At 46.4% G+C, this 12,035-nt stretch overlaps 1 protein-coding gene across 1 annotated transcript in view; it reads left to right on the forward strand.

Annotated features, from left to right (window-relative positions):
* Window positions 1-251: 251 nt before the first annotated feature.
* Window positions 252-12,035, forward strand: part of PTCHD1 (patched domain containing 1) — a 58,851-nt gene continuing 47,067 nt past the window's right edge. The window contains exon 1 of the mRNA XM_008154577.3: window positions 252-602. Coding sequence (XP_008152799.1) covers window positions 252-602 — 351 coding nt within the window. The remainder of the gene's footprint in view (window positions 603-12,035) is intronic.

Genomic DNA, 12,035 nt, shown 5'->3' on the forward strand with positions numbered 1-12,035 from the left:
CTCTCCGGGCCGGCGGGGCCGCGGGCTGGAGGGCGTGTCTCCGGCCCGAGGGGACCATCCCGAGGCGCGGCGCGGGACTCCCCGATGGTGGTGCCGCGGCTCCGGGAGAGCACCGGGTCTCGCCTTCGCTTTCGCCGCCGCCGCCGCCGCCGTCGCCACCGCGGGCGCCACCACCGCCACCGCCGCCGCCGCCGCCCGAGCCCGCGCCGAGCGTGCGCCTCGCCCTCCTCCCGCGCCCGCTCTGCTCTAGGATGCTGCGGCAGGTTCTGCACAGGGGCTTGAGGACGTGTTTCTCCCGGCTCGGCCACTTCATTGCCAGTCACCCCGTCTTCTTCGCCTCGGCGCCCGTGCTCATCTCCATCCTGCTCGGCGCCAGCTTCAGCCGCTACCAGGTCGAGGAGAGCGTGGAGCACCTGCTGGCGCCCCAGCACAGTCTCGCCAAGATCGAGCGCAACCTCGTTAACAGCCTTTTCCCGGTCAACCGCTCCAAGCACCGGCTCTACTCGGACCTGCAGACCCCGGGGCGCTACGGCCGGGTCATCGTCACCTCCTTCCAGAAAGCCAACATGCTGGACCAACATCACACCGACCTGATCTTAAAGGTGAGAGGGGGACGAACGCGGGCAGCCTCCGCCGGCGCCGCTGCCGCGGCTGGGGCTGGCTGTGCGCGGGGTCCGGGGTGAGAGCGCCGCCTCTCCTATCCCAGGCGGCTGCCGCAGGGGCTCCCCTGCACCTCGCGCCCCTCGGAGGCCGCCCGGAGCCTCCCCGCCTCCCGGGCGGGAGTGTCCGGGTCCAGACCCGGCCCTGCCCTCGCCGCCGTCGTCGCCACCCAGACAGCTGCTGCAACAGTTGGGGCGGCAGCAGCCAGGGTGCTGTGGTCAGTGCGCTTGTTTTGGTTGCAGTGGTCTTGGGGGTTGGGCGGCTTTGGGGTAACTGGGCCGGGAAGGAGCAGAAAAGAAAATACGTACTCAAAAGTCCTGCTAGTTGAAAACTAAATACTGTGCACGAGGGGATTCAGAGACACCCCCGCCCCCCCACCTCTCTTCTTTTCTCTCCCTTCTCCTGGCCCCGGGAGTGTTAGGGGAAGGGCTGTCTGGAGGGGCTGTGAGAAGCAAAGGAATGCGAGGTGGGATGGTGAGGAAAATGCCTCCCTCCCACCCACCCAGAAAGAAGTGTGGTCCCTGACAAGGACAGGGGCTGCCCTCTGCCCTCTCCCCGGGAGCGAGGTCGCCATCTCTGTCTGCTGGGGTAGGACATGATGTTTGTAATTCACAGGTATTGCATCTTTCACCTCCTCTCCTTCGAAATGCAGAAACTTCTGTGGGAAAAGAGGGGATTCCGCGGATCCGCTTTTCTGTGGGCGCATTTGGGCATGAGGGTGAGGGGCAAAGCCGGAGGGTGAGGACGCGCGCCAGGCTGTGTGGCCCTGACAGGAGCACAGAGAAGCCAGCAGCCGGTTAGAGGGTGGCTCTCGCAGAAACAGGTTGTGCCATCATCAGCCTGCGGTGGGAATCTGGTGTAAAAAGTGAGGTTCATGGTGATAACTTTCTGGAAGTTCCTAAAGCAGAGGAGTGGGGAGGAGAGATGGAGAAGGGGAGACCTTGGGAGAGAAAAGCAAAAATGGGTGAGACTAGTGCATGCAAGTCCCTGGTGGGCATTATGGGGCTTGTTTACTTCTGGTGCTTCTCCTGGGGAGGGCAGAGCGGAACCGGTCCCAGATGGAGCCCTGGAAGGAGGTGACGATGACCCGGCCTTAGCTTTTGTGTGGGTCTCTGGTCTAGAGCTGGGATTAGAAGCTGGTTAGATTGCTAGTCTTCTTATCCCAAGAGGAGTCTTCCTCCACGGGTAACCCTTTATCTCTAGAGACCAGCTAATTTCCCTCCCTCTATCTGTTGACATATTATCAATCAGTAATTAGTAATGAGGGGACTCTGACTAGGGACTCAATGGAATTAGGGCATTCCCACATTGGGTTGCTTGTGGTATTTTTAATGGCACACACCTTACACATACTCACTCATCACAGAGCCTTAGTAACATGAATCCCAAAATGTTTGCTTTTCTCAGGATTATATTTCCAACATCAAAGTGTCCCCCCCCCACCCCAATACCTCAGTGAGCGTATTTTGGCACGCAGACAGATACATCTCCAAATGCTTTCTCATGAAAACACGTAGTAGTTTCATCACAGGCTTAAGGAAACTATAATTTAGCCAATCCTGACAGTTGGAAAGCTGCCCCATGTTTTGCTAGATGATCTACTAAATGATGTTTCTCTTTGTATCCGCCCCCCCACACACACAACCCAGGTGATGTTTCCACTGGCTTCCTCCCCCCCCCCCCGCCCCCAACAAACCCCCATGCCTGTGTGACAGGCACTCACCAATTACATTCACTCTCAAGGTTAATGAGACATCAAAAGGCACATCAGATCTCTGTTAAACTGGATTGTTTCTCTCCTGTTTGACTTTGATCTGTTCCAGACCGGAAACTGTATTGTAAGAGAAAGTTGGAGAGAGGAGGAGACTGGCTTTGCATCCATGTCTAAAGGGCAACTTTAAAGGACAACAGTCTTGCCAGTGAATTGTTTTAAGAAATGGGGTGCTTTTTCATGTTCTAGGTGTCTGGGAAAAATCAAAACCCAGTGACATAGTGCTCAGAACTGATTTCCAGCCGTGGGCTCTCTGGTCAAATAAATTCCAACAGCTTATAAAAACACAGACTTATGACACTGAGGGGATTGCCTTTGATTTTATGTATCCATGTTTTTCTTTCTCCATCCAACTCCTATATTCGGTAGGTATGGAGACGAAGGACAGAAAAAGGGACGTTCAGTAGTCATGGTAATGTAAAGTGTGAGAATGAGCACTTATTTTTTTCTTCTTTCTTTCTATTAGAGACATGATGAAGACGTGTCCTTTACAAAAGGTGTCAGGAGTGGGAGTCACTGTTTCTGCCCTTACTAGTGTTACGCTGATACTTGGTTGCTGGCATCAAGGACAGCACTGACAGTTAACATTGTACACAACACCAGCCAGCCCCTGCCTGGTTTATGGCACTGCGTTAGAAGTGAGGCGGACAAAGCAGAAGTAGGCGCAAGGCTGTTTCAGGCCCCGCTCAGAAACTAGAGGAAGTAACTTCCTGGGCCATGTCCTTCACTCCTCTTAGCATTCTTGGTCGTACCTCAGATTCACATCAGATTCCCACCTCAGGCTGATTCAATGAAGGAGACCCTTCTTGGGATATTAGTCCAGCTACTTTCATATATATATATATGTGTGTGTGTATGTGTATATATATATATATATATATATATGTGTTTATGTATATATATATATATGTGTGTGTGTGTACACATACACACACACACACACACACACACACACACATATATATATAATATTTTATTGACTTTTTACAGAGAGGAAGGGAGAGGGACAGAGAGTTAGAAATATCAATGAGAGAAACATCGATCAGCCGCCTCCTGCACACCCCCTACTGGGGATGAGCCCAAAACCAAGGTACATGCCCTTGACCGGAATCGAACCCGGGACCCTTCAGTCCGCAGGCTGACGCTCTATCCACTGAGCCACACCGGTTAGGGCTAGTCCAGCTACTTTCTGATCTAAACTGGACTGGACTAGGATGATGACAAAAAATAAAAACCCAGGTTGATTTTTTTAAAATATAATTGCGAGTATCAGAGGAAAAAAAAAATCCACATTTGAAAAGCAGCTCATCTGATTGGGAGGAGCTTTCTCAAATTTGGGCAAGGGATATGCTTGCCATCCTCTGACCGAGCAGCATAGACTGGGCCCCAAACTATGAGAGGGGGGACTCCCCCACAGTGGTTTCCTCTGCAGGCTGTGTGGCAGAGATGTCATTTTGGATGAAAGTGGGCAGAGCCTGATGGTGCTGGTAAGGGATCAGCCATTAATTTCTGAACCTTTTTAAATAAATGTTGATCTTCAAAAGTCTTCATTTCACTAGAAGATTAGATTTAGCTCATTATCATATTTTAACAGGAAATACACGATGTTTCTCTCAGAGCAAATTTCTGGGTAGTGTCTCACGAGCTTTAATAGATATATTAGATTTTTTTTATCTTAATCATCTAAAATGAAGTACAAGAAGGTCTTGTTGATAATGGATCTGGTCTGTGATCAAGACGATACTTGATTTATTCCAGAATCATCTGTGGAGAGTGAGGAACCAGTTCAGTCCACTGTTTGTGATGATGCTTTCGCCTTTTTAACACTTGATAAAATGTAAACATCAGGATGTTTAGATACAGTAAGTGCCTCGGGGTAGGCAGGAATGCGCTGTGATTCCATTTTACAAGTGCGAAAACTACTCTTTAAATGTTAGCTGATTTGTCCATGAAAAAAGACAAAGACAGAACCAGGACTGGGACCGAGGGTGTTTGACTCTTTTCACTGTAATGTACTGCCTTCCGTATGATAAACTACTTGAATGATTTAAAATGTACATTTCTGTTATACAAATGAAGGATATTTGACCAAAGTCTCATACTCATCCTATACCCTCGTTCTTAACAGTGGTTAGTGGATTATAAGAACACTAGAGGCCCGATGCACGAAATTCGTGCAAGTGTTAGACCTTCCTTCCTGCAGCTGCCGGCCCCAGCTTCCCTCGCAGCCCCGGCTTCGTCCGGAAGGTCATCCGGAAGCACGTCTGGTCTAATTAGCATGTTATGCTTTTATTACTATAGATTCTCTTGACCTATTCTTCCTGATGTCAATGAAAAGCCACAGCGTGTTGGGCAAAAGTAGGCTTCCAGTGTTAAGTATTTGAAACAGAGTTTATCCTTGTGTGATTATGCATTAATTATTGTATTCTTTTCCATATGAACAACTGTAAACCTACGTTGGCCCCACCCTGTACAGGAACTCTGAGTACGCAAAGTAAAGCATAAAGCATTTATAATTAGCAATATCCAAAGACAGAAATATCGCATCTTTTACAGAAAAAAAAATCTCTGGATGAGGAACTTGGCAATTTGAAGTTTGAGCGTTGTTCACTGGCCAGGTTCAGGTAGACTCAACTCTAGTGCCTCACACAGTCCCTGGTGCCTCGTGGACCCTCAGTATATACTTGTCAAATGGGCCAGCCCTGGTTTACACAGACCCTTATGTGGTGGGTAAAGAAAATTCCCCAGGAACCACTTTAACATCGATTTTCAAAATGACATTTTTATTTTTACAACTTTGCAGGCAATTGATAGGCTTCTCTTTTTCCAAGAAACCATTTCTCTGTCCTTGTTAATCTCTGTATATTTCAGTTTTGAAATTGGGTAGGTTCTTTGTAGGATTTTTTTCCCCCCAGACCAAGGGAAGGAGACATCATTGAAATGCAGGCGTACTTCCACTTACTGGGGAATGTCATTTTGTTCAAATACCGAGTTTCTATTTTATTGAAACTTTTTATGTTTTCCAAGAAGGGCAGAATAATTGCTAGATCAGGGTCACGAAGACCTGGTAGCTGGATGAGGATCCCAGCTTTTCCAAACACTACCTCAGCATGTCCCATCATTAGGGCGCTCGCCAACATTTCTTTCCCTAGAGTATAAGGATCAGCATACGCAAGCCTATTTTCAAGATTATAAGTTTTTACATTTTTTAAAAATATATCATGACAAAAACAAAGAAAAATAAGAGGTGGAGATGGCATGTGGCTCTCAAAGCCAAAAACGTTTCCTCTTTAGTCCTTTACCTGAAGAAGTTCCTGTCCTGTATTCCAAACCTCGTCTACTAGGATATTTTCAAGACGTCAATACTGTTAACCTCGAAGGCAGTGGCTCTCAGCCGGGGCAGCTGTGCCCCCCAGGGGACACTTGGCAATGGTTGGAGACATTTTTGATTGGCATAACTGGCAGTGGGTTGCTACTGGCATCTAGTGGGTGGAGATCATGGATTCTGTTAAAACACCCGGCGTGCACAGGACAGCCCTGCACAGCAAAGAATTATCTGGTCCCAACCCTGCTTGAAGGGGTTCATTTGTCTGTTTCTTCTGTCTTACTAGTTTTTTTGGGGGGTGGGGGTTGTTTTTGGTGGGGTTTTTTTGCAGCTGCAATGATTATATAAAATGAAAAACTGCCAGAATTTTCTAGAACTTTGGGGGCAAATACCATGACCTCTTAGGAAATGCTCTTTGGGGCAGTTGGGCAGAGACCAGATTTTTCAGTGTGGCCTTCCCCAAGGTGCAGTTAGTTATCTTGCTCTCTCCTATAGCTCTGCCCTCTATGGTCTAAGTCCCACCGAAGAGGAACCCTAGAAACGGAATGCAGTCTGAACTGCTTGAGTGGCAAAGCTGCTGAATTGACCCTGGCCTTGAGACTTGTAAGAGTGCCCCTTCCTGGCAGTTCTGACCCTCAGTCTGTAGCGGTCACCCACTAGGCCGGGCTTGTCCGGAGCGCGTAAGACCTCGCTGTGAGTGGTGACCTGCCCGGGAGGCGGGAGGTGGTGCTTTGCTGCCTAGTCCATCTGCTTCGTGTTTCTGAACATAAAATGTCAAAAGAAGAACTTGCATCTAAGGGACAGGGAATCCAAGACCCCTGCGTTTGGAAGGCACCTGAAAGGTCACGTCCGCAGATGCTAATGCCGCAATCTGCGCTTAGCATCTCCGGGTGCTTTGTCTGGTGACAGGTGCTGTGACATCTTGGGCCGTCCAGTCGTTTCGGTGAGTTTTCTGAGTGGCAGATACTTTTAGAGGAGATTGAGCCTAGACCTGACCGGGCAGTATTTGTGTATCTGCTGGAGCAGCCAGCTGCCTTTTAAATTGTTTTTTTACTTTTTCAATGATGGCTGACATTCAATGCGATCTTAGTCTCAGGTATACAGCATAGTGGTTTTGCGCTTTATTTTTGCACTAGGGGAAATTTAAGAAGAGATCAAGATTGCTTTTCATTCTCCTTTGATTTCATAGGAGGCCTATCCAAATAATCGAAGCATAATATTTTTCTAGGGTCGTCTGGTTTCTGAGTACATTTCAGTTGTGTGACTAGTATCCTCAGATGCCCACCTTGTGCATATCATTTAGATTTGGAGAGCAATCTTGAACTTCCCCGGGCGGATAAGCACTTGGGACAGACTTTGGGTAAACTGCTAATTAAAACGGAAAATTTAAATATAAAGCTGGAGTGTGAGCAGAAGCCCACCTTTTTAATGACTCATAGGATCTTGATGGATGCTATATTCGACTTAGAGCAGGATGATTTTTTTTTTTAATTAACACAAAAAGGGAACCTCTCAGGATTCGCCAGACTTAACAAACCTCACAAAACAGCTGCACGTTAAATGGCAACTCCTTAGGGTAACTGAGAGAAGAAGAAGTAAGTTAAAAGAGATGGTTTGTTTCCTGCCTGAGAAGTTGCGGCAGCTAGAGAGATGCAAGGTGCTGGGGATCTGATCAAGTTTGACTTTGTGGGACGAGCCATCTGGTACCTGACTTTGGGGCTCAGTGTGAGCCCCGAGTGATACGTGAGATAGACCTTTGAAGTCACCTGCTCGGTAGCACATCACAGCAAGCAGGCCTGTCTGCAGCACTGCCTGTGCTACCGCCACATGCCTGGAAGGCCACAGAACTTCCGAGGAATCCTGCCAGACTGATTTAATGACCAGCAGGGGAGGTGAGTAATCTCTAACCTTTAAAAGGAAAAACAAAAAAAAAACAAAAACAGAAATCAACACCACTTGGTATTTCATATGGGAAACCCTGAATAATATGTCGTGCCTTCAACTTCAGAATGCAGATTTTGAACAAAAGGAGGCAATGAGGGGATGGGGAAGCTATTTTTATCTCCTCGCTCTGGAAGAAATCCTCTTGAGAATATTGTTTCTGGTGTTTTGAAAGATGCCCATGGTTAGGTCTTCTACTTTAGGTTTCATTTGTGGGTTCCATGTACAATCGAGATGAGGATTGGAGTACAAGCAGTTACCTTGGGCGTTAATGTCCAGAAACACCGGGAAGGAAATGGGGACATAAAAAAGGGAGTAGCAGGAAGCCAGTCAAGGGAGTATTCTCAAGGCAGCGCCCACTGTGGGCACCCAGGACTCCGACTCACTAGAGAACTCTGGGAGGCACTGTAGAACATGTGACCAAGTTATCCTGACTTGAGATGAAGAAACTGGATGTTTATTGCCCACCTCTCCAGCCACCGTTAGATGATCCGGGAGCATTAAATAAATATCTGGCAATTTCAGATGCTATATGTGTCCCTATAATCAGAATTGGTTTTGTTGTTGTTTTGTAAAAGCATCAAGTAAAAGAGCTGCAGGGGGTTGCAGTAAGTGGCCTTGACATGCAGGGGTGAGGGTGAACTGAGAGGATGTGGTTGGGACCAGAAGAACATCTGCCCTAAGGGTCTGACCCCCCCACCTGGAGTTATGCATCTGGAAGCTGCGGGCCCACATTCCTAGGGGATGTTCATCCCTTCACTCAACAACATGGCCGTGACCCCAGCTCCATGAAGCTTACAGGCAAGAATGATCCAGCATAGCTGTTTGGTTTATTACTTCAGTTTGATAAGCAACTGCCATTTTGCGTTTTGTCACTGGATGGTGGTAAACATGATTCCAGGACAGGGCCTGGACACCAGCAGGCCTTCTGGTTTTGTATGCCAACCCCCCTCCCCCCCGCCCCCGCATTTAAGTACCCCGCCCCTCTTCCCATTAGGAATACAAGAGAAGCCTACACGCCCCCATTTTCACACATCTACTTTTTTTAAAAAAAATTTAACTTTATTTGGGTGACCTTGGTTATTAAAATTATATAGGTTTCAAGTGTACAATTCTATAACGCATCATCTGTGTATTGCATTGTGTGTTCACCCCACATAGTCTGGTCTCCTTCCATCACCATATATTTGACCCCTTTTATGCTTTTCTCCCCACACCTCCCTTTCCCTGTGGCATCCACCATACTGTTGTCTGTGTATCTGAGTTTTTGTTTGTTTATCACGTTTGTTCAGTTGTTGCTATCAGTTTTATATCCCACATATGGGTGAAATCATGTTTCTTGATTTTTTTTTCCATCTGAAAGGTAACAAGAGATCAAGATGGCCACTTCACACGTCCTCTTTTATTGTTCTCTCTAGAACTGCATTCACTCCCTCCGTCAAACTTACATGTCTCCTACTTTAGGAGGCCTTCCAGAGTGGCTCCTTCCCTCCTTTAAATCCATCTGGCTTTCAATCATAGCCATATTCTTGAATGCTTAGCTATACACTATTACATAATTTGCTGTATTGCCACATGTTAGCTTCTCTTCAGCAAGATCATAAGCGCTTCCAGCACAGGAACAATGTCTCATACTTCCAAATCTCTCTTAGGACCTAGCATAATGTGGACTGTGCAGTCGGTGCTCAATACATTGTTGCTGGTCGATGACTTATAGGATGGAAAATGTTCTCTCTTTTCCCCATTAATTTATTTTGGTCAAATATAATTTGGTCTGGTAGCATGGCCATGTCATTTCTTTAAATCTGTCTTCATTTTTTGGATTCTTGATAAATCTTGGTTCCAAACTTGATGGTGAGCAATAAGCATCCATTCTGCCTCAGGATCTTCTGACATTTACTTTATATAAGGAGAAATTCTTAGGAAACCGAACGACTGACCACCTTCTCTGGTCCGAGTACAGTTTGGAAAGGTGTGAACTTGACCTCCTTATCCAGTGGCCCATTCCCATGTGGGAGGGCGGAGCACTCTGCAGTTCCCAGGGAGCACCCTGGAAGTCAGCTCTCCACTACACGTGTTCTTAATTGCATGAACTAAAGCCTCAAAACTTGGGCCACAAGTCTACTCAAATATAAACATGAAGCACATTTTTTTTTTAAATCAAGGACAAGTAGTTTTTCCAGATATAGCACCAATGTTCAAGAGATCACCAATGTTACGAGTCTCATTCTTAAGAGGGAGCTCATGTGAACAAAAAGATATGTTCTAAGAGGTGAACTTAAAAAAAAAATGATACTGGCACAGAAATCAGTGTTTCTCTGGTAAGTTTAATGGAAACACTAGAACCACTAGTTTTTCTCAGCACTGGAAATGACATTCCTTTCCCCCTTTTCCATGGGCTCCCTAAATTTGTTAAATGCAGCTTTGTCAATTCCTTCCCATTGTCTCAAGACAAAAGGCATCTCTGCTATAGAACTCTCATTATAAGTTCTCAGAAACCTTCGTGATATTCAGTCCCTTAATTTTGTGACGTTTTCACTATTGTCATTTGTTTTTGTTCTTGTTTTGGTATCGCAAGTGGTCATACTGAGTAAGCTTGATGGCTCTTAGGCTCTTGAAGGTACCCACACCTCACCTGGGCATGTAGGGAAAATACAGATTCTGAGTCAGCCTAGGGTGGGACCGTGATTCTGAATGTCTGACAAGTTCTCAGGCGATACTGATGCTGCTGGTCCAGTGGAGTCCACTTTGAGTAGCAAGGCTCAGATTCAGCTGTTGTGAACAGAACACTGGGTTTGGAGTCAGGAAAGCCAAATTCAAGTCCCAGTTCTTATAGGTATGTGATTTGGGGTAAGTCTCCTAACCTCCCAGAGAAGCAGGTTCCTCATCTGCACTAAATGCAATAGCTTCCCCCACTCCCACTCATGGTAAGGACGCAATGAGATACGGTATGTGGAGGCACTGTGGAAGCCTATTCCTCAGTGTTTTGTAAGATGTGTTATCTATTACTTCCTCATATGTGCCAGCTTGTTCAGAACCATTATTGCCTGTTGGGTAAAGACACACGTAGGCATTTTTTTCTGTGATCCAACAGGCAATAATGGGTGCTCAATCTGCATTCTCAATGCTTAGATTGGCAATTTGTTGGTCTTCAATGACTCCATCTGAGTCATTATAGATGATTGGATTCGTCCTACTGCTGTGCATGCAGCTCCTAAGTTCTTAGGGAGAGCTGTCAGTGGGATGGGTGGATTGCATTCCAGCTCATCAAGGTGCTTTCTCAGGGCTCAGAACCTCATCTTTCATCTTCATGCTTGACAGTGCTTTGCACACATAGGAAGCATTCATTTCCTGTCCAGGGAAGTGTCTTTGGAATAAAAAGTTCTGGGAGACTGTGGGCTCCTATTCTCATATTATCTTCACCAGTCCTCACAATGGGGCATGCCAGAAAGGGATTCTCCTGCAATTTTGGTGAAAGAGTTGTTAACTTGCCTCTCTTGCTGAATTTACATGATGACAGTGTTTCCCTGGGAAATTTTGCCAACAGAAATACACTGGGTGGCCAGATTATTATGATCTCTGAACGCATAAGAATCTGGCCACTCAGTGTGTGTGTGTGTGTGTGTGTGTGTATGTGTGTGTGTGTGTGTGTGTATTAGAGGCCTGGTGCATGAATTCGTGCATGGATGGAGTCTGGCCAGCCTGGCCAAGGAGAGGGGACATGGGCGGTTGGCCGGTCTGCCTGCTGGTTGAACTCCTGGTCGAGGGGACAATTTGCATATTAGCCTTTTTATTATATAGGATATATACTGAGTGGCCAGATTATTATGAGTTCAGAGATCATAATAATCTGGCCCCTCAGTGTAGATCTGGAAGCACTTGAAAGGGGAGAGTGTGGTCAGAGTTGCCAGAGACCAGGAGGGACAGGCACAGTGAGAATGTAAAGTGTAAGTTTCTGCTTAATTGCGGTTTTAATCATTTAGAACATTGTATTCCCCCACCTCCTTTCCTAAAGTTTTAAAGAAATCTATAATTATCTAGGATCCAAATCAAATCCACCAAAGAAAATCTTTTTGCCTACCTGGTTCTCTATGCCTAAACTCTTCAAACAAAACAAACCTCAGTGTAAGTGAGGATCAGAAGTTCTCAAATTTGAATGTGTTTTCAAATTCCCTGGGAATTTGATAAACATGCAGATTCTGATTCAGTAGGGTCTGGGATAGTAGGCCTGAGGTCCTGCACTTTTTTTTAAATATATTTTTTATTGAATTCAGAAAGGAAGGGAGAGGGAAAGAAAGATAGAAACATCGATGATGAGAGAGAATCATTGATCGGCTG

This window comes from Eptesicus fuscus, chromosome 1 (assembly GCF_027574615.1).
Source record: "Eptesicus fuscus isolate TK198812 chromosome 1, DD_ASM_mEF_20220401, whole genome shotgun sequence".
Taxonomy (NCBI): domain Eukaryota; kingdom Metazoa; phylum Chordata; class Mammalia; order Chiroptera; family Vespertilionidae; genus Eptesicus; species Eptesicus fuscus.